The sequence below is a fragment of the Acinonyx jubatus genome, chromosome D4 (assembly GCF_027475565.1).
Source record: "Acinonyx jubatus isolate Ajub_Pintada_27869175 chromosome D4, VMU_Ajub_asm_v1.0, whole genome shotgun sequence".
In the NCBI taxonomy this organism is placed as follows: Eukaryota; Metazoa; Chordata; class Mammalia; order Carnivora; family Felidae; genus Acinonyx; species Acinonyx jubatus.
In genome coordinates, this window is record NC_069391.1 from 6,252,289 (window position 1) to 6,274,854 (window position 22,566).

General features: G+C 49.9%; 1 protein-coding gene across 1 annotated transcript in view; it reads left to right on the forward strand.

Annotated features, from left to right (window-relative positions):
• Positions 1 to 22,005, forward strand: part of FNBP1 (formin binding protein 1) — a 140,831-nt gene extending 118,826 nt beyond the window's left edge. Inside the window, exons 11-17 of the mRNA XM_053205445.1 lie at positions 805 to 819; positions 5,215 to 5,324; positions 11,649 to 11,781; positions 13,077 to 13,198; positions 13,495 to 13,634; positions 15,303 to 15,458; positions 18,918 to 22,005. Coding sequence (XP_053061420.1) covers positions 805 to 819; positions 5,215 to 5,324; positions 11,649 to 11,781; positions 13,077 to 13,198; positions 13,495 to 13,634; positions 15,303 to 15,458; positions 18,918 to 18,925 — 684 coding nt within the window. The 3' untranslated portion in view covers positions 18,926 to 22,005. The remainder of the gene's footprint in view (positions 1 to 804; positions 820 to 5,214; positions 5,325 to 11,648; positions 11,782 to 13,076; positions 13,199 to 13,494; positions 13,635 to 15,302; positions 15,459 to 18,917) is intronic.
• The last annotated feature ends 561 nt before the right edge of the window (positions 22,006 to 22,566 follow it).

Genomic DNA, 22,566 nt, shown 5'->3' on the forward strand with positions numbered 1-22,566 from the left:
AGCAGAATTGCACCTGCTGTGTCCTGATAATTCCCAGGAAATCCACAGCAAGGAGTAAGTGTCCCTCGGTAGTTGAGAAGGTTACCTAAAGGTAACCTTCAGAGCAGCTGCTGCTGTTAATTCCCCAAGTGCTATGTAACCCCCGGGGGTAGGGCTCAGAGTGGATGGAGAGCCTCTGAATACACCTTCCACGGGGCAGGAGGTGGTGAGCGGTGCTCAGGTGGGAGAGAACAACGTCCTGCCTCCAGCCTGGTGCAGAGAGGCTTTCTGGCTCCTGTGGGTGGTTTCCTCAAGCAACTTCCCGTCCCTGGTCCCCCGTTCACCCACTCGAGAGTGGGTGCCTTTAAGAAATGCCAGTGATTAGAGTTCCTTAGGATAGATTACTTGTACCTTATGGAAGTCCTTGCTCTCCAGACCCCTGCTGTGAGTAAAACATTCCATGTGAAATTTGGTGAACAAAAGCCTACCTGATTATTCTTGGCTTTTACTATCCGCATGTGTTACCCACTGCAAACGTAATTTAGCTCATCTCCAGGCTGATGTGACCGATACAGAACTGTGAACAGAAACTCTCCTTTTCTATCTTTATTCTTTGCTCTGGCAACGTGGCAGCTAAAAGAAGGTTTTTGGCAGGGGCCAGCCCCTCTTGTGAACGTTTGCACAGATCCGCTGCAAGCCATTTGCACAAGTGACAGGTGAATTTATGTGCTATGTTAATACGGTGGAACTGGTCGAGTTCCTCTTCTTCTGATGTGTTGTCTCTCTCTCTTTTTTTCCCGTTACCTCTTCAATTTTTACATGAAGCTTTCTCTCAAGCTGGTAAGCACAATTATTCTATGCATGTCCTGAATCTAATCAGCTTTTTTTTTTTTTTTTTTTTTGGTGTGTGTTTCCTTTGCGTGTGCTTTTGCTGGTGTTTTTTCATCAGACCTTTGCAAAACAAAGGTCCAAAATCTAATAGGGGCGATCTTAATCTTTTCAAGTTGCTAAGAAAATTAACGCTTAACTCCTGATTTGGTTTTCTTTCTTATTGGGGCCTTAAGAGGATGGCAGGTATTCATAAGCTTTATTTAAGTGCGAGCATAAATAGAAATACTCAATATCGGGGGGGTGGCTCATGGGATCATTTGGAGTCAAGGTAAATTTCGCAGCTGGAGGGTGCTCCTCCCTGGGGACCCCAGAAGCAGATGGAAGATGTGGGGAGCCTGAAGGACACGTGCAGGGATGGTGCTGGTCTCAAACTCAGGTCCGAGGCAGCCTGCGAGAATCGCAAGCCACGGAATCTTTAAAGTTGCTACATAAATACGTGGGTGCCTTGTGCATAGCTGATTTAAGAAATCACAAGGTGACTTTACAGACACCGGAAGGAGCCTCCTAAGCCTTTCTAAAATAATGTACTTAGTGTTCTGTGTTGTTCCTACCTACTTGCATATAGCCCTAGTAAACGGACTAATCATTATTAAATTTCTTAAAAGAAACTCTTAACTCTATAACCCTTAACTGTACTTCAGTTACGTGTAACTTACATAGTAGTCTCAACGGCACAGCTGAGAATTTCCTAAAATTATGGACCATGATAAATTGCAACAATTCAACCAGGGATGAAGTCAGCACTTTATGCAATTCTGTTGATAATGCAGGATAAGAGTTTCTGGTTATCCTGATGTACACATTTGTACGCATGCATGTATATGTATATGTGCGCATATACAGAATTTTTTCCACCTGACTCAGTGTTTGGCAACCAACTCAACCCTAAAGAAAATGAATATTTTAGGGGTGCCTGGCTGGCTCAGTCCATAGAGCATGTGACTCTTGATCTCAGAGTCATGAGTTCAAGCTCCACGTTGGGCGTGGAGCGTACTTAAACACACGCATGTGCGCACACACACATTTATTTGATCCTAGCATTCATTTATCAAGAATTAAGCCCAAATGGACTCACTGGCGAATTCTACCAAATATTTCGGGAAGAAATTCTATCAGTTCTCTGTAATTTCTTTCAGAAGATCGAAGCAGAGGAAATACTTCCTAACTCATTCTCTGGGGCCAGCATTACCCTAACGCCAAAACCAGAAGAGGGAAGGAAGGAAGGAAGGAAGGAAGGAAGGAAGGAAGGAAGGAAGGAAATGAATATTTTATTAAATTGAACATTTCTTAAACTCAAAATCCAAGACGAGTCCCTAATTAAAGTGTCTACAAGAAGGAAAACATTCTAAATGTTTCAATGAACTGCGTTCGACGACAGCAACAATTGGGGAGAAATTAGATCAATTAAGTAGGCGTCTCTCAGATACTGGGGTTCCTTCCTTGCCCTTTCTGTGTTTCTTCTTCTGCTGAGGTGCTGGCAACAAAGGATAATATCACTAATAATATTAGGCGGTCTTTCTGTCTGAGATAGAAATCATTTTACCCACCCGGTATTGAATTGTTGCTTTATATTGTTACGTAGACGCTAATAAAGAAGTGGAGTGTTGCCCAGAGACGCCTGGGGTGGAAACAAGCGTAAAATCCCAGGAAGCAGCTCGTGCTTGGGCTGTTTGTGGGGAAATGCTCCGGAGCAAGTGTTTGATTCCAGAAATGGGTAAAACCAGTTCCTCCTAGAGCCACAGCCACTTAAAATAACCATACGTGCTTTGACGCCCCCCCTCCTGAAACACCAGTGCCACCTGGTGTGGCCAGTCTCTTTGTAAACCAGGCCATTCCAAAGACCTCAGAAAGTCTGTTCTGACCCGAAGCTAGAAATATAAATTCCTTCATGGAATTAAAAAGCTAATTGGACACAATGGCCTTTTAAGGCACTTCCAGACACCATACGCTCCTTTGGATGTAGAAGTTACGACCTGCATCTCCAAGGGCGACATGAGGTTTGTTTGAGGCATAGTGCATGAGATTACGTTCTATTTTTTAATATTTTTATTTATTTTTTGAGAGAGAGAGAGAGAGCGTGCAAGCAGGGGAGGGGCAGAGGGGGGGGGGGACAGAGGATCCGAAGCAGGCTCCAGGCTCTGAGCCATCAGCACAGAGCCCGATGCAGGGCTCGAACCCACGAACTGTGAGATCATAACCCGAGCCAAAGTCGGGGCACTTAACTGACTGAACCACCCAGGTGCCCCGAGATTAGTTTCTAAACAGCAATACAGAAACATGGAATATCAAAAGGGCCCTAATTCATTCCTTCATCATTTAACCGTTTTTAGTTTTCGTAAATGATTAAAATTAACTTTTTTGTTGTTGAGGGCATCTGTTCGTAAGTCCTAAGTACTGTCCATTTTACTGAAGATCCCTTTGCAGCTGTGGATACACCAGACGCAAATCTTACACCTGTTCTCCATCTAGACCTGTGCCGCCCCGTACGGTAGCCACACTTCACACGTGGCTCTTCAGATTTCAGTTCAGGAAAATGAAACGAAAACTTAAAAGCAGTCCCACGGTTGCACTAGCCGCGGTTCAGATGTGCAGCAGCTCTGTGCGGCTACCGCACTGACCAGCGCAGACATGAGACCTTTTCCATCCTTTGGAGAAAAAAAATTCTTCGGGACTCCCAGCACACAGTCAGGCTTAGTGAAGATCTGTGAATCGACATCGACCGCTCGCTAGGTTTCCTGGCGGCCGTGACTGGTTGCAGCACCGAAAAGCAACACAGAACAAAAAGCCCCTCCATTCCAGAAAGCATGCTGATCTGTTTTGAGTCAACCCAGCACGAGGACAGAGTCTCGTGCTCGCAGGCCCGGCGACTGAATTCAGCCAAGTGAAAAAGCACACAATTGAGGGTTTCAAGTGTTACCGACACGGTAGTAGCACGTGGGAAAGAAAAAACAAGTCTGATTTCTTTCTGGTTCATCTTCCCTCTCGAGGCGATTGGACTGGCTCGGTTTGCCGTCAGGGAAATAGCCACTTCTGTTCTGGTTTCACTCCAATCTTCTCTCTCTTACACGCACACACACACGCGCACAAGTGTGAGAGCATCAGCTGAGAGGTCTGTGCGTGGCCTTCGGGTAAACCCTGCTGAATCACACGCTTCCAGCCCAGCAACCTGGCATCCTGTCACAGGCAGCCAAGGAGCCTTGGTCACAAAGCACCGTATTAGCTGCTTGGCAAATTCAGCTTGATTGCGGAATTCCGTTATCCGGGTCCCCTCTTTTCCACCCCCTCCCGAGCCAGTCTGGTCTTTGTTTAATTGGCTCGAAAGCAAGGCGGGGGGGGGGGGGGGGCGCGGAATCTCTTTTTCAATTCCTTGGCTTCTCCCTGGTTGTGGAATACATTTCTCTATCTTTGTGGTCACAGCCTCGTTGAAGTCAAAGCACTCGGGGACCAACAGCCTAGCCGCAGCTTCTAACGCGTAAGCATCTGTCTGGAAGCTCGCTGTTGATATTTTCTGCTCAGATCGCAGGCACCGAGGAAAGATAGGAATTGTTCCTGAAGGGGGATCAAGATGTCAAAATCTGCTCCTCCTGCCAGATTGGAAACAGCTGGCATGGATTTATTTGCACGCTGGGAAGCCGGTGTGGAGATCGGGGCACGAGCTCTCCGCGGACTTTTCTGCGGTCACCCTCTAGATGTCAAAAGGCATGACCAGACTTTCAGAGGGAAGGGTCCAGTGGGGGGTGGGGGGTGGGGAGGTGGGAGGATATATGTTTTAATGTCCTTTTCACCCACGGTCTCTGAGGAGCCAGATGTCCCATCTGTCACTTGCTGGGGATGGAAACTTTTGGCCTCCGCCTGTGTGCAGAAATGGGAAGAAAGATCAGGGAGGAAAGCAGTGCCTTTGACGGGACATGGGTGACAGGGGCGCTTGTCCCTGTGTTTTACGAAGGAAGCAGAAACTCCAAACTTCCTTCAGACTTCAGCGATGCCACCGACCCTGACGGTCAAGTGGAGAATCTGTCGCAAATTGGGTTTCTCGTGGATTCTCGCGGGGGTCAGAGGTACTTCTCCGCCTCCCTCCTTCTGCCGCCTCGCTCTCTGCCTTTGGCGGAAGGCGGCTGGGCCGGCAGACCTGGAGCGGGAACCGGTCTGTGGGACTTTCCTTGGCGGTTTGCATGCACTGATTCTGCGACTCAGCTGGGTGTCGTGGGAAAGGGCTTCACCGATTTCATGAAAACACACGCGGACCTCTGCAGCCCCCGGGGTCTGGGGGCATCTTTCCTGCAGGCTTCGCTCGGTGTCTGTTTTTCAGCCCTGCTGCTGGCTCACGCATGTTTGCATCTGCAGGGCGCCGCGCCAGAGGATTTCAGCAACCTCCCGCCTGAGCAGAGAAGGAAAAAGCTGCAGCAGAAAGTCGATGAATTAAATAAAGAAATTCAAAAGGAGATGGACCAAAGGTAGAGTGCAGCAGTGTGACTTACTGAGAAATTCAGGTTTGGGGGCGCCTGGCCGGCTCAGTCGGGGGGAGCTCGCGAACGCTCGGTCTCGGGGTCGTGAGTTCGAGCCCCCACGTTGGGTGTAGAGATGACTTTAAACAAAGTCGAAAGAAAGAGAGAGAGAAAGAAAGAAAGGGAGGAAGGAAGAAAGAAAGAAAAAGGAAGGAAGGAAGAAAGGAAAAGAAGGAAGGAGGAAGGAAGAGAGAAAGGAAGGAAGAAAGGAAAAAGAAGGAAGGAGGAAGGAAGAAAAAAGGAAGGAAGAGAGAAAGAAAGAGGAAGGAAGGAAGGAAGAAAAAGGAAGGAAGGAGGAAAAATAAAAAAGAAAAAGGAAGGAAGGAGGAAGGAAGGAAGATAGAAAAGGAAAAGAAAGGAAGGATGAAGGGAGGAAGGAGGAAAAATGAAAAAGGAAAGAAGGAAGAAAGAAAGAGGAAAGGAAGGAAGGAAGAAAACGAGAAAGAAAGAAAGAAAGAAAGAAAGAAAGAAAGAAAGAAAGAAAGAAAGAAAGAGAAAAAGAGGAATTCAGGTTCAGTTTGGAAAGACAGGAAATCCTAAAACGGGTTCAACATAAGTGATTATTTCGGCCCCGTGTTTTGTCGCGGAGAGCCTCCTGGAGGACTTCAGTACCGATCAGGAGAATTCTTTTCACAAATAGGTTTTATTCTGAGTTTGGGCAACAAAATACATAAGGTTTTTTTTTTCTATATTTCTGCATTTAAAAAAAATTTTTTTTACTTCTTTTGAAGTAATGTCTACCCCCAACGTGGCGCTTGAACTCAACAACCCTGAGATCAAGAGTCGCACGCTCTCCCGGCCGAGCCAGCCAGGCGACCCTTAAATTTTGTATTTCTTTCTAGGTGTTTATTTTTAATTCCAGTAGAGTTAACGTGCGGTGTCGTATTAGCTTCAGGTGGACAATGTGGTGATTCGACAGTTCATATTTTACGCAGTGTTCATCATGATCCGTGTGCTTTTAATCTGCTTCACCCATCCCCCCCCACCTTCTTCTTTTTTTAAATCGTGACTGTATAGCTGAGGGTTGTTTTTTTGTTTTGTTTTTTTTTAAAGTTTATTTATTTTGAGAGGGAGAGAGGAGGGGGAGAAGGGACAGAGGGAGAGAGGAAGAATCCCAAGCAGGCTCCGCACTGTCCTCGCAGAGCCTGACACGGGGCTCTGTCTCACAAACTGAGAGGGTGACCGGAGCCGAGATCAAGAATTAGATGCTTAACCCACTGAGCCACCCACGTGCCCCAGAGCCAAGTCTCGTGTACAAATGAGGAAGAGAAACATGGCGTGACTCTAGCCCCTCCCCCTTGCCCCATGTCCTAGCTTTGGGTCCAAAACGAGCTTGTTTTTCTCCCTGAGGTTGAATGACAGTCAGCCTTCCCAGAGGTTCTCGCGTCTCTGTATCTTGTTACGGAACATATTGACAGTGTCTAGAAAATAAATCACAGTATGCCCTACACACCGCCAGCCGTCAGGGGGGTGACGGTTGCTGACTCTTGACCAGCTTCTGCCTCCCCTTCCGGCGTTCCCAGTTTTCAGAGCTGTTTTGCAAGTTCCTAGAATCGTACCCACAAAAAAAAAAAAAAAAAAAAAAAATGGAAGAGATTTGATATCTGTCTTCCCTTGTGCTTCCCACGTTTATAACCTATACATCTTTTATATCACGTAGGGGATACTTGCTACTAATCCCGATTGAAAAACCACTTTGTTAATCGTCTCCCACCTTCTAAAATTCTCCCTGAGTGAGTTAGGTGAGTCACTGATCCATCTGAGATTTGAAGTTGAGATTTTCTAAAAGATAACTTGAGATTTTGTGCTCTGCATGTAGCCAAAAAGTGACTCTGTGTAATTTGAATGATATGGAAGCTGGGATTAAAATCGGGTTATGCAGGGGCGCCTGGGTGGCTCAGTCGGTTGAGCGTCCGACTTCGGCCCAGGTCATGATCTCACGGTTCGTGAGTTCAAGCCCTGCGTCGGGCTCTGCGCTGACGGCTTGCAGCCGGGAGCCTGCTTTGGATTCTGTGCCTCCCTCTCTCCCCCTGCTTGTGCTCTGTGTCTCTCTCTCTCTCTGTCTCTCTCTCAAAAATAAATAAACACTAAAAAAAATCGTTTTTAAAAATAAAATTTGGTTATGCATAAATCAAACAATTGGTAGGTCAGTACAGTTAAAGTACATGCAAAAGAAAAGTAGCTGTTTATTTATTTAATTTTTTGCCTCTGGTAAAGCAGCTCCTGAAAAATGGGTGGGTTTTATAAATCCTGTTACGCCATATAAAATGTAGCAGCACATATAATTACCTTCGCTGCTGTTTTATATTAGAAATACACCTCCTGAAATGAAAACTTTGTCCCTGTACTTTTTATTACACGTGGGACCAAATACAGAAAGGGTCATCGGTGTATATAAGCCAGTTAAACCTCATGCTGTTTAATATGTGAGCAGTTGTGTTCTGTCCGAGAGTAGGAAGTTAGGACTCAAGTATCTGAGATGACACCGGACGCTGTCCAATAATTACGTAGAAAATTTCCTCTGCCACTTGGGTCATGGCCAGGGAACCTGGTTAACCTTTTAACCCTTCCAGCAGCCTTGCTGGTAATTAGGCAAATCACATTTAAACCTTCACTAAATGACTGTTTAGTGAGCATGTACTGTGTACAAGGAGATATCGTAGGCACTGAGGATAAAGTGATGAACAAACCCTATGTCATGCCGCTGACATTTGTGTGTAGAAGAAGGCAGGATTAGTCAGAAGCACAAAGTTGATGGTAGATTTCATTTAAAAAATTTTTTTAATGTTTATTTATTTGAGAGAGAGACAAAGCTCTAGCAGGGGAGGGGGCAGAGAGAGAGAGAGACACAGAATCCGAAACAGGCTCCAGGCTCTGAGCTGTCAGCACAGAGCCCAACGCGGGGCTCGAACTCATAGACCGTGAGATCATGACCTGAGCCGAGGCCAGATGCTTAACTGACTGAGCCACCCAGGTGCCCCTTTTCTTTTTCTTTCTTTCTTTCTTTTTTTTTTTTTTTATATTTTTATTTATTTTTGAGAGACAGAGCACAAGTGGAGGAGGGACAGAGAGAGAGGGGGACACAGAATCCGAAGCAGGCTCCAGGGCACCCCTAACACGCAAGGTACAGAAAGGTTGAAAATAAAAGAATGGAAAAAGATCTGTCATCCACTGATTGGCCAGTGCCAACCGAAGGAAGACTGACTTTCGGGCCAAAAAACCCTCTAACTATTCAGCTCAAGGAGGATCAACTTTATAACAATAAATACCTCGAGTACCAAACAGCTCAGTTAAATCCGTAGGACCAGATGACCTCAAAACATAAACAAGGTTTTGCTCTTAACCCTTGGACATCAGTGTGTACAAGAAACACAAACACATCGTTGTAGGGAGAGATTTTTTTTTTAATGCTCTTCTGTCCGTAACTGACAGAACAGATTTAACACATTCAGGGCAGAATATTTAAATGACAGGATTGATCACATTGACCCAGGACACACCTATCCAGTGATTGCATGGTACGCATTCTTTTCAAGCACCCACAGAACATTTCCAAAAATTGAGCACATCCTGTTTTCACGAAGCAAATCTCTACAAACGTCCAAGGGGAGACCGCATTCAAGGTGTGCTCCCTGAAGCCTGACATAAAGCTGGTTACCAAGAACAAAAATTTAGAAATTCAGAAATGTAGCTCTGAATAACTCAGAGACTAAAGAAGTCATACTAGGCACTGGGAAATATACGGAGCAGAACTGAACCTGAATGCACATTCTCTGAATCAGCTACTGGGCTATCACTAAGGTGATACTCATAAAAGGAAACTTAGAGCTTTATGATACATATTAAAAATTAAAAAAAAAAAAAACGCTAAACATCAGTGAGCTAAGTATCCATCTCAAGAAGTTAGAAAGGGGGCACCTGGGTGGCTTGGTCGGTTACGTGTCTGACTTCGGCTCAGGTCACAATCTCACCGTCTGTGAGTTCGAGCCCCACGTCGGGCTCTGCGCTGACAGCTCAGAGCCTGGAGCCTGCTTCAGATTCTGTGTCTCCCTCTTTCTCTCTGCCTTTCCCCAGCTTGTGCCCTCTCTCTCTCTTTCTCTCAATCATAAATAAATAAACTTAAAAAAATTATTTAAAAAAAAGTTAGAAAAAACACAGCAAATGGAACCAAAGATAAATAGAAGCCAGGAAAGAATGTAAATTAGTTATGTAGGAAAAAAAAGTACGCCCTCAGCAAAGGGGATCGGCAAATCCAAAAGTTGGTCCCTTGAAAAGATGAATGAAATTAAGCTTCTGGAGAGACCGATCAGGAGAGAGAGGAGGAAGAGAATCGGAGGCAGTGAATCGCGTCAAGTCTCTTGAGAAGATTTGCAGAGAAATCGGGCTGTAGCTGGCGGTGTAGCCATAAAGCCAAGAGAGGAATTGCGTCCAGGTGGACGCTACAGTTTGTTTGCCGTATTCATCTCGCCGGCATTTATTGAGCACCTACTGTGTGCCAGGTATGGGCCCGCCAGCGGGGAGATACCAAATCAATGAGAGCTGGAGCCCCCAGGGCTTCCTCAAAGAGCTTCTAATCGGGTAGGAAGAGACAGACGATGAACGAGAAGCATGATGATAAATTATGTCGTGCTGGAAAGTGATACATGCCATGGAAAAGAAGGAAGTGGAACAAAGTGAGGGGGCGGGGAGTGCAGGTGGATGGAGGGCTGTTCTGAAGCTGTGGCCTCAGGTTCAGCGAGCAGTGGGTACCCTCAGAGGAGCCGCGGGACGGCTGCGCTCAGATGTGAGGGGTTGGGTAGAGGCATGGGGAGGATTTGTGGGCTTAGGTCATGATCTCACGGTTTGTGGGTTCGAGCCCCGCGTCGGGCTCTGCGCTGACAGCCCGGAGCCTGGAGCCTGCTTCGGATTCTGTGTCTCCCTCTCTCTCTGCCCCTAACCCACTCGCATTCCGTCTCTGTCTCTCTCAAAAATAAATAGACATTAAAAAAAAAAATTTAGGGGCGCCTGGGTGGCTCCGTCGGTTAAGCGTCCGACTTCGGCTCAGGTCATGATCTCGCGGTCCGTGGGTTCGAGCCCCGCGTCCAGCTCTGTGCGGACAGCTCAGAGCCTGGAGCCTGTTTCAGATTCTGTGTCTCCCTCTTTCTCTGACCCTCCCCCGTTCATGCTCGCTCTCTCTCTGTCTCAAAAATAAATAAATGTTAAAAAAAAAATTTTTTTTTAAATTTTAAACTATTTCCTGTGACTCAGAATAGGGTTTGGTTCATTGGTCTGATGTCGTGTGATGGGTGTAGAGTGTCTTTTACGGAAGCTCCTTGAACTTGGCCCGCTACCACCCGCAGAGTCACTTGGGTTAAGCTTTTAACGTCTTTTTGAAAAAATGTGTTAATGTGTATTTATTTTGGGGCGCGGGAGAGGGAGACACAGAACCCGAAGCAGGCTCCAGGCTCCGGGCTGTCAGCGCAGAGCCCGACGCGGGGCTCGAACGCACAAACCGCGAGATCGTGGCCTGAGCCGAAATCAAGAGTTGGATGCTCAACCAACTGAGCCACCCAGGCGCCCCTAAACTTTTTAACATCTTGACCCCCTCTGAAGGTGCCTTGAAGCCAGAGTTCAAATTAATAGGGCTCTGTGGTCCTAGAGATAACCCAAGCATGGGGATCCCTTACTCGGGCAGCTGTGGGCGGGCCTCCGACACCTGATTTCAGGAAGGCGGTGGAATCTCGCTGTACGCAGCTCTGAGGCTCGGCTGCTCTCCCATCATGGATACCAACTGGATGGGTCTGGTTTCTTAATAGCTGAAAGGGGTGTGTAGGAAAATTTCCAAAGCAGTTAACTGTGCTTCTCCACGGGGTGAGCAAACGATAGCCCCACAGGACCCAGGATGGCAGCTGTCGCTTTCGCTTGCGTGAAGGATGCGCACAAGGAAATCTCTGGGTTTGCTTTGGTTTTATTGTCGTTTGGGGCAAGGGGAGGGGTCAGGATCGATTCACGTTTCTCAACTGCTAAAGGCAATGGGGAGACACCAGGTAGCATTCAGAAGAGGCGACTGAGAGTTTAATAACCATCTCTGGATGACACAGGCCTGGGTAGCGGAATTCTTACAGAGTTTTAAAGAAGGAAAGCACGCCCCGATGCTCCCTGCCAACCCAGACGTTACCCAGTCTTCCCCTGCTTAACCTTCACACGGTTCCCAGGGCGTCAGGAGACTACACTTAGCTCGTGACATTCACCTTTCACTGTGTTCTGCTCATTCTTGGTTCCCCCCCCCTCCAGAGATGCCATCACAAAAATGAAAGATGTTTACCTAAAGAATCCTCAGATGGGAGACCCAGCCAGCCTGGATCACAAATTAACAGAAGTCAGCCAAAATATAGAAAAACTGCGGCTAGAAGCCCAGAAATTTGAGGTATGAAAAAGCTGGGGTTGAAAAGCTCTGTTGAAAAAAAAAAAGAAAGACAGAAACAGAGGGAGGGGCGGGGGAGGGCGTGGTCACAGAGTGTCTGGAGATTCAGCCAGAGGTGTCGGGGTGGGTCTCAAGGGGTGGGTCTCAAGTTGTCGTAAGAGGAAATGGTCGTGCACTGAGCGTTCTGCCCCTCAGCACGCCCTCGGTCCCTTATGTCTCCTAAAGCCGATGCCGATCAAAGTCGTATTGGGATCCACAGTGCTTTTCCAGAAGTGCCTCCCTTAGTTGATCCTGCTTCATTTTCTGTTGGTCATGGAAACAACTGGAAGAATGTAATCGTCCAACACTGCCGGGAATCAAAAAAACTTAAAAAAAAAAATCAATTCCAACATGTTGTTCTTTCAAAGGCCCCGTTATTAAAGGGTTATGTCTGTGAAAACCGGGAGGAGACACAGATCAGAAGTGAGTGGGAAATACAAATAATAAATGTTTCAAGGACGGAGAGAGGAGCACTCAAAGGCTGCTTTTGCCCCCAAACGTGAAGGCTACAAAACACGGAAAGATACATTAGTAACCGATCGTTCCCGTCAGAATAGGTGATTTGCAGCCACGAAGTGGGTCAACGAGGGCGTTTTTAAAATTCTTCCTGGAGCCCATCCATCAGTTGGTACTGTTTTTGAGTTTCTAGAGCCTAGAAATGTCCTTTTCTGATCACTTTCATTCTCGCCCCTCTCTTACCCTGTTTCAAATGCCGCCGAGGGCAATTTTTTCTACTTTGGATTTCCTCTATGTACGTTTCTTCCCTATTCAAGAGAGTGATACTCCCCCAAAAAAAGGAAGCGTGGCTTTCAAACTGAGTCACTGCTTACGTGGGGCAGGATCCTCCTGTTTCCCCGTGTGACTTCGAGGTCACAGAATTTTGGAACCAGAAGGAACTGGAAGCAATGCATCTGAAACCACACGGCTGTTTGCAAAAAGCCTGAGAGTGTGATGCGGTCCGGTCCCGTGTCCTTTCTGCCCCATTGTCACAGCTGCCTCCGTGCCTTTGCTTCTACGTCTCCGAGGTGAGGCGAGCTAGAAGCGGTGGTACAGCCAAGTGCAAATACACTGGAGGGACCCCCCCCCCCCGTCGCCACCCTTCCCCCCCCCCCCCGGTTCGCCACCCCTCCCCCCCATGGAGTCCTTCTGGAGTCTCAGCTTCAGTGACCATCGGGCAACCCCAGCGTGGGGCCGTAGGACTCCACGGTCGGGCCCTGAGCTGAGCTCAGACCAGGGCCTTTCGTCACTCTTGCTCGCAGGCCTGGCTGGCCGAGGTGGAAGGCAGGCTGCCAGCGCGCGGCGATCAGGCCCGGCGCCAGAGCGGAATGTACGAGGCCCAGAACCCGACCACGGTCAACAACTGCGCTCAGGACCGCGAGAGGTACAGTATCTCGCTTGTGTTCGCTTCCCGATTCTGGAGGCTGGAAAGGAGCATAAGGTGGTTTCTTGACACCAAAGCGCCCGTGAGGCCTGAGCCACCCTTTCGCCACGACTTGGGTCCCTGATGCCGTGTGGGGCGGGGATGGACAGGCGGGGTGACCCGAGATGGTGTTCGTGAGCGGGGGACGGTGGGGGGTGGGGGGGGCGTGTGTGCAAGCACGTTGCTCGCACGGTGGCAGAGTCTGAGCCCTCACCGGGGTCGGTCGCTATAGTTGCTGTGTGCTTTGCTTTCTTGAGCAGCCCGGATGGCAGTTACACGGAGGAGCAGAGTCAGGAGAGTGAGGTGAAGGTGCTGGCCACGGATTTCGACGACGAGTTTGATGATGAGGAGCCCCTGCCTGCCATTGGGACTTGCAAAGCCCTCTACACGTTCGAAGGTGACATGGGCCCACGGGGTTCCCCGCTTGCGCACGCTGTCCCTCTTCCTGCTGTGACCGGACCTTCTTCTGAAGCCTTCTAGATCTTTCTAGAAGATTCCTTCTGCTCAGAGTTGCCGTCGTCATCGTCATCATCACGTGGCTGACTGCTGTATAGTTTGCCCTTCGGTCCGCACAACCGAACAGCTTTGGTGGAGTTTACTTGCAGCAGACAGTGTGGGATGATGATGATTTTTCATCTGTCTTTCCAGGACTCCTGGAGCCCCTGTCTTGGAAAGGCCCCGTGGGGCGGGGATGTGGGTGGGTGTGGCTTGGCATCCGCCCCCGGAGATCAGAGAGCAGACACACATTTGCAGCCTTTACCAGAAGAGGGGTACAGAGTGACAGGGGGACATCAATCACTCTGTGGTGGGGGGGAGGTGAGATCCCATCCTTAAGAGAACTCAGAGAACCCTCCAGGCTGCTGCACATCGGAGGGAGGGAGGGAAGGAAAGCATGGGCTCGTGTGGCTGGAGCTTAGAGGTCTTAGGAATAGGGGAATCTGAGACGAGAAAGTGGTACCTGTGCGGGGGGCCGGGGGTAAGAGCAGCGTTTGGATTTGACTTGGCAATAACGGAGGAGCTATTGAAAGCATTTGAGCAGGGTGTTGATACCTTAGGATCTTTACTGTCACATGTGCAGGACCAATCAGAGAACGGGGACGGAGGGTTAGAAAGACTAGCCTAGCGTTGCCAGCACGATGTCCTGTAGAAAGCTAACGAGGATGCTGTGGAAGAAGCCATCCGAGCTCGGGTTGGTTTGGGGAAGCCCTGGAATGAAGGGATCTTACAGATTCCCTTGCCACAGACCAAATGTTGATAGTGACAAGAAAGCACCAGGTTAAATGTTGCCGATGTTGCCTCCTTCCCACACCTCGGCCCCACCCCTACGGCACCCCCTGTAAACAGCGCCCCAGACAGTCTGCGCTCAGAACGCTGTTTGAGCTGTGGGGGCTAGACTTTGGCAACTGTCTCCCGCAAATGGTCTTGGGGACCGCGATTCGAGAGTGGGCACCGAGATGCCGCGGTCAGCCAACCGTCAGACTCCGGGCTATGGGAAGCGGGGAACGAAGAGGGGGAAGAAAGCGGAGAGGGGTCCCGAAGGTGCCTTCCTGGGGTCCCCCTGAAGTGGGAAGGCAGGAGGAGGAAGTCGTGGTTTGGGATTTGTATTATTATTTGTAATAATAACATAACCGTGAGCCCGGCGGTTCAGGTGCCAGGGCAACAGGGAGGTGGACACAGATCGCAGGGAGAAGTGGAACCTTCGCTCCAGACAAGAACCAGAAAGGGAGAAAGAGAAGTCGGGATGTCGTCTGAAAAGGGGTCATCAAAGCCTTGGGACTTTGTTCTCCGCGAGAGAGAGGAAGAGCGGCGCCAAGAGCCCCCCTCCCCTTCCCCGGGGAGACACCTGGCTTCCCCGGAAGGAGGGGAGGGCCCCCCCTGGAGGAACTGGAGAAGGGCCTTGGGGGGAGGGCCTAGAAGCTTCTGCGAGGGAGGAGGCCTTGGAGGGGAACGGGCGAGGGGGTGGGTGCCTCTGTTGCTGGCTGTCCTTTCTTCACGGCCAGGCTCCCCTGTGTGCCCCACCAGGATGGCGCGAGACACCTAAACTACTCTGATCTTGCTTCCCCAGGGCAGAATGAAGGAACCATTTCAGTAGTGGAAGGAGAAACGTTGTACGTTATAGAGGAAGACAGAGGTGACGGGTGGACCCGCATCCGGAGGAACGAAGAAGAGGGTTATGTCCCCACTTCGTACGTCGAAGTCTATTTGGACAAAAATGCCAAAGGTGCTAAGACTTATATTTAATAACAACTTTAAAAAAAAAACAAAACTTAAAAAAAGTTGGCGTTGTCTCGCTCCACAACTATGACGGTCACAGGCAGTCCTTCAAAGTCTCGATGGAGGACACCCGCGTGCGTGTTGTCGTTGGGCCGGGCGCGGTGGGCACGTAGGCGTCTCACACCCGGCTTTCCCTGGCTAGTTTTGACGATAATCAAGTTTCACTCGCTAATGAAATATTATGTGGAAAGCTTCCAACTGCCCCCTTACGATGCTGTCATTTGCAGTCCACAAACAGTCCTGCTTCTGGCAGTTACCTGTAGGCATCCAGAAAAACAAAGTTGCCCTTCTAGCTTCTAGTCGACGTTTCTGAGTTTAAAACGTCCACGCGCGTCAGGGGGGTGCCGTAAGACCTCAGCCCTCCTGTTTGTAGCATCTGTGTCCCGTTCAACTGCCCTAGGACGTTCCGTTTTGTAACTTAACATGTTGAACTCCGCAAGTTGGTCAGTTCGATCTTGCAGGCGTCCGCTTTGGAAGAAGTCAGAAATAAAACCTCCCCCTCCTGGAGGAAAGAGTGAGGAGATTCCTATGTGGGTACTAAAAAGTGTGTCTTTTTTCCTTAAACACGTTTAAGATCGCGATTGGTTTCTTGGGATGAGCCTGTCACGGCTGCGTGATCCCAGACAACCCACTGAAACCCGGAAAAGCTCGGTTAACGATTAACCAGTTGACTTTGCCATCCTCCCTCTGCGGTTGACCGAGCCCATCAGATGCCCTGGTGCTGTTCAGATAACTTAACAAAAATCAGTGCATTTCTGTTGGAGACTTTGTGGCAAGCGGGGGCCGTAGGCAGCTCACGCTTCCCCAGGTGGGGCCATAAATAGAACCTGGTTCGCCACCAGCTGCCTCTTACACGCAGACCCCGGCTAATCACTTTTCAAAAGTGTTTTGTTTTATTTTAATCCCTGGCATTCTTTAAGACCCAAAATATGAATTTACGGACAACTGTTTGAGAATTGCTCGCTTGTTTTGTATAATTAACCATGGCCGGAGTAAAATGAAGCGTTTCACCGTCTTGAAAGGAATCTGGGTCACATGGGGATTTGCATTTTTTAAATTGGCAAGATGGGTAGTGAAATTGATCACATGCATAGACGGGTACCGAGCCCAGTGCTTGTCCCCATTTCAAGAATCTACCCTGAGATCCCAGAGAACCAGCTCAGAATAAAGGGGTCAGGTTGAGATTTTCCTTTTATTTGGCTTCGAAAACCATTTCATGTCTTTCCTACTTTTAAATGGGAAACCAGCTCCTGGTTTTTACGTTGTGAGCTCCTTTTATAAGCTCGAGTCAATTTACAGCTGACTTTACCAAAAAAAAATTTTTTTTTCATAATAAATAAGGCTGATCTGAAAAGCAACCGCAGCTCCTGGGCGGGGGCAGCACCTGGCAGGAGACAGGAGTGCTTTTGCTGCACATTCTAGCAGAAGGCACGGACCCAAGCACACGGGAGACCCCAGATACTAAAATCCAAGCTTTCTGTCCGCTGCTGAACTCATTTCCGGACGATGAACTGCTTGCGGGAAGCAAATTAAACATTGAAGAAGTCTTAAAATGGCCAAGACGTTAGCCTTTTGAAGCCTCCCTTGGGAAGTATGACAGGGCATGAATTCTTTTTTTTTGTTTGTTTCCCCCTTATGGTTGTACAGATTTCAGAAGATGGCTCAGTTGGTTTGCGGGGGGCCTGGTGGCCGGTTTGGGCATGTAAATGAATGATCACGATTTGCAGCTGTGTACCCCAGGCCCTTAGCAGAGGCCGCCACAGGACCGAGGACAGCACAGTGACACTTTGTAGCTTCCGTTTAAGCCAGTCAGCGCAGCACCGGGTGTTAGAAGAAATCCCGCAACGATTCTCAAAGAATCAGGATGCCCATTTCTGCCCAGAGTGTAGACTCTGGTTTCCACTCGCCCAGTTAATCTGCTACAATAGAAGACAAGTCTCAGCTTGTTCATGAAGTTTTCTCCTTTTATTTTAGAGGCACACTTAGAGGTGACTAGTGTATACGTAGGGGCCTGTCTTCCCCACCTGGTTTCTAAATCTGGTCGGGACCCCCAAGAACACCCTTCCCCCCCACCCCTCACCCCCCAGCAAACCCATCCCAGCCTGTGGACTGCTGCTTCCTGACGCCCAGAACTCAAAGCAGCTGTTTCGTGCCTGTGCACTTGTGTGTGTGTGTGTGTGTGTGTGTGTGTGTGTGTGATCTACTATATGACTATTTAATGATTGCCAAAATATTTAGACTAGAGGAGCGTCCAATGGGTCTGTTGGATTGTGACTTACCTTCTTTTATGGTTTGGTTTTTTTTTTTTTTTTAATTGCTTTCTGTTAAATATGCCCGTAATCCCCTCCCCACCCCCACCGACCCCTCCCCCACTATATTTGTATATACTGCAATTTAAGAACTAAAAGGATGCTAAGAACTAAAAGGATGCCTTGAATTCGTTGTTTTACCATTTTACTCTTTTGTCTGTTTGTTTTATTGGTGATTCTGCTGCCTAATGACCTTTTTTGTTTTTGTAACCGCTGGGGAAGCCGGAAGGATTAGGTCCCCCTGCCGGCTGCCTCCTCACTTGAGTTTATTGTAGACACTTGGGCTCTGAGTAAGTTTTGTTTGAATGCGGCCAACATGATTGTCTCGCTCTCCTTACCCTAAAAGAAAAGAATCTGTCTGGCACCTTTCAGCTGTACCCTCGTATCTGCCTCTCTAATAAACGTATTTTTCTCAGTGTTGTGTATTTTAAATGATTCTTCACCTTTCCGAGAAAATTATTCTGTGTGATACGGGTGTTTAACTCTTTTGTCTTCAGTAACGGGGAACTTTTCCGGCCAAATGCTTTTTAAAAATTCTGCCCTTCCCTGCCCCCACCCTTTAAAATGATGCCACCTTCTCTGTTTCTTGCCCTGTGTGCTCCCGAGGGCTTCCAGGCTTCCAGAATCCGCCTCTCTCTCTCCTCCTCTGCCCCCATCAAGATGAAGAACTTTCACTGTTTATTGCTGAGTCAACATTAAAGTGACAGGTTTTCCTTTTCTCGCCAAGATTTTACACTTTTGTAAAGCACAGAGAGTGTCAGCCGGGGACAGAATCCAGAACCGGGCCTTGAAATGCCTCGCGCCCTCCTGGGAACCTGGTCACATTTTTTTCCCCCCTTAGAAAGAGGGGGTCGGGGCGGGTGGGGGCAGCGTCTCCCATGCGGGCCTCTGTTCACCCTTGAAGGAAAGGCGGGTTCCCCAGGGAAAGTGGGAAGTGAAACCGTGAAAGTTCCTTATCTCAGACGTGCCCTGTGGTGACAGCCCCACTGTTCTGAAGCTGTCCCCCCTCCCGGGTGGTGCATTCTGAGAAACAGAGTGGCCCCCCCTGACCGCCTGCCTTCCTCTAAACGGTCTTTTTCTTTCTTTTTGTGTTGTAGATTCCTAGAGGCCTCGGGGAGCCTTCCCAGGAGAAACCCTCCGGTCTGCTTGTCTCCACAGGCCTGGGCGCCTGCGCTAGGCTGGACCGTGGCCCTGGACATCTCAGCCTGAAGTGACATTCCTCCCCCGCCCCACCCCCCCCCACCCCCCCCCCCACCCCCCGCCACGTAGCTGCTTGCCTTTTTCTTTTTCTTTTCTTTCGACAGCATGCCCCTCGTGGCCCTGCTCCTTCCGTGGCCCAGTCCGGCCACCTCTGCGGGGAGCAGGTCTGTCCCTGTCCCCACCACACACAGGGCCACGGAAGGCAGCTAGACACGTGTTCCCCCCTCCCCGGGCTCCCGCCTCGGCCCTCAGTCTACCTGGAGCATCCTGGCCCGTCCATGGTTCACACTGTGCCTTTCGTGAAAACTTTGCCACTGGTCGCCCCCCCCCCCCCCCCCGCCCGGGAGACTAACAAAATCTGGATGAGGAAGGCCAAGTGCACACCAGGTGGACTGAGCGCCCGAATGTCACTGACGTGTTCCCGTGTCCCGAGTCTGTTGAGTATTCAGTGGTCCTTTTCTGGTTATGGGTCCTCACCTCGCCCCAAACACTGGCCCTTGCAACATGTCATGGCCCGAGAGCGGCCACGGGGGCATGCACACGCATGCACGCGCGCACCCCCCCCCCGTGCACGCTCAGCACACACGCATTTTTATCTGGGGCCCATGCTCAGTGGCCTGGAAAGGTCTGGACTGGACGTCCTATACCAGCCCGGGGGCCACGCACAAAAGCCTGCATCCACCCACCTTCTCCCTGTCGTCTCCCTCGTTAATGAGCACTGTGGACCCTGGCGCTTTACGAACGAGGGTCTCGCCTCGGCGTTAGCTGGTCGCAGGGCGAAAATTCCCGTCTTTCCATGAATTCCGAGATGTGCACCTTAGGGTTTTAGCGCTTTCCTCACCAAAGACCCTGTGCTGCCCGTGGCTCCGGCTTCTGTATGTTCTCACGTGTTCTGCAGGCCACGGAGACTGGACTGCGTTTGCCTCTGGAGCTAAGTTTCCCGCCCCTTGCGGATCCTTGGGGACAACGTGAGGCCATGTAGCCTGTGGCCACTCATGCCTTAGAGCAGCGCAGCGTTCCTTCTTTTCTGGTGCAGAAACAGTCGGGAGAAATCACTGGCTGGGAGTGTCTGTGGACGAGACCCCATCCGAAGCCCAAGAAGGAAATCGGGCCTCTTTCTTGTCTCGTTTGGCTTTCGGTAACTAGGCGGTCGCCTCGAACCTCCTCAATTTTTCTCGACATTTACGAATCTAAGACCAGGGTGTCTTCTGGGAGCTGAAGGGACAGGGACAGGGACAGAAACGGGCAGGTGCTAAGGGCTTGGGCCTGTGTCCAGCGGCCCCAAAGATGGCTCCTCTCAGCCAACCGGGGTTGACCAGACGCCTCCCTCAGAGCGGCTCGTCGACTAGAAACTTCCAGCAAGCAAATGCCCGGGGTTGAGCAAGTGAACCGAAGTAGCTTCGGGTTTAAAGGCGAGCCAGCGAGAGAGCATGAGCCGCCCCCCTTCTGTCTCTCTGTCCTTCTGTCTGTCCCTAAAGGAGGCTCCGCCCTTGGCTTGACGATCACCTGCCGGAGAGGCTGTGGCCACTGGCTGTCGCGAGGCTGCTACGTTGGCGGCAGGCCTCCGGTCCCCACGGTGGCGGCGCACCCGTGGCCAACTCCTCAGTCTCGCGAGAGGGCCGGCTTGGCACGTGACCCGGAAGCCAGGCGGCCAAAGGGCGAAGGGGCGGGGGCGGGGCTCCCCTGCGTCTCTGCAAACCTACAGGTGCGCGGTTAGTCCGGGCGGCCCCAGGGGCTCCACGGGCGGCTTCTCCAGCCGCCGGGTGACCAGGTGTCCCCAGGAACTTCTGAATCTCACCAGGCCAAGCTGACCACTCTCCACCCCACAGAAGACGCTAATGGTTTTTTAAATCGATTTGAGAGCCTCGGTAACGCATGTGCATTGCATCTTTCCCATCCCGGGTCAGAACAGATTCATTTCTCGCAACATAGGGGATACGGTAGAAGCTGCAGTGATTTGTCCTTTTCATGTCTGTTAAACCCGATATAGAATATACTCGTTTCTTGTACCCCCTGCGCCTTCCCCTCCCCCCCCCTTCCTTCCTTCTGTACCACCTGCGTCCAAAAAAGAATGCATCGTAAGCACTTCTCAGTGTTCGGCGTGGGGTTTGCGCTGTGAGGCCGAGCTCATCAAAGGAAATAAGCTATTATGTGATAGTTGAGACGTATCCTTTACTCTGGGAGTCCTACTGGGAGCTCATCTATCTATTCTTACGGACGCGTTCACGTAGGGTAGAGACGCGGAATTTCCGACCTGCTTCCCGGCCTCCCCACCCCGCACCCCCGATGCCTGTGGTTTCCCTGCCGATGCTAGAATACTGTTGTCGTAAGAATGACTAAGTTTTAAGGAGCCTGCCCTGACAATGACCTAAAAACGAAACGAAAGACAGGAACTTGTCATTTACCCCATTTCTCCTTCGCAGGATAAAAAGGTATGGAAAGCCGTCATGGGATTTTCCTTTGGATTTTGATGGCGCTCGCCTCGAAGCTTCCAGGCTGTGAGGCTCAGGCCAGATGAGCTGTAGCACAGGGGCCCCCTAATGCCTTCTGGTGACATCTGTAATTACAGGAGAAAGTTTACTGAACCTGGAAAAAAAAAAAAGTTACATCGATGCTAAGTATTTTTCCAGAAATCTTGGTTTCATACTTCCTCATGCCTCTGCCTCGTTGTGCTTCTTCTATCATTAAAAAAACAAAAACAAAAAAAAAACTTATTTAGAGAGTGATCCAAAATTCTATTTTAACCTGACGTTGAGCACCTTTAAACTTTTTAGTTTATTTGTGCGCGTGGCACTAATTCTAAGCTTTGGAGGCATCTCAAGTGTTGTAACGGCCCATCGCCATTGTGAAGGTTCTGGAACTGAACTGCCCATTTGTCTCTGGAGATGGAATTAAACCAAATAAAGTGCTTCCATTGGAAGGCTTATATTGACCTTGTAACTATACGTTAACCCTCTTAAATGTTAAATAAAAGTATAACCTCTGTTACGTTGTCACGGGACTGTTTTTGTTGTACTGGCGGGGTGACCCGGGTCACGGAAGCAGGCAGGGCCCCTGCGCTGGGGCGGAGGCGGCTGGGCCCGTCCGCACCTCGCTGATTTACTGTGTGAACCCAAGACGAGTCACGTAGCCTTCGTAGCCGTGGAGACTGGGGCCGGGCTCGCTCTGACCACCCCCCCCCCCCACCCGCTGGGGGAAAACCTGCCTGTCGGGGACATTGTGATGAGAGATTCAAGTTGATTCAGTCCAGGGATCTGGGGAGGCTCCTTAGGAGCAGGAAGTTTGTTTTTCATGCACTTGAAACTACAGGTTTTCAGGGATCCTATGGGGGGGGGGGGGGGGGCTGGGAAAATGGGGCAAGTTTGCCGTTGGTTCATTGACGCTCTGCTGTGTCAAGTGCAAGTGCCCGGACCCACCCCCTGGCTAGTTTGGCTTCTGTGGGGCCGCAGATGGCGTGCGACATCGCAGGGTGGAGGCCCAGGCCTGCACGCACAGGATGTGCGCGGCGGGAGGCCGGGTCCCTACCGGTGCAGAGAATCCGACCCC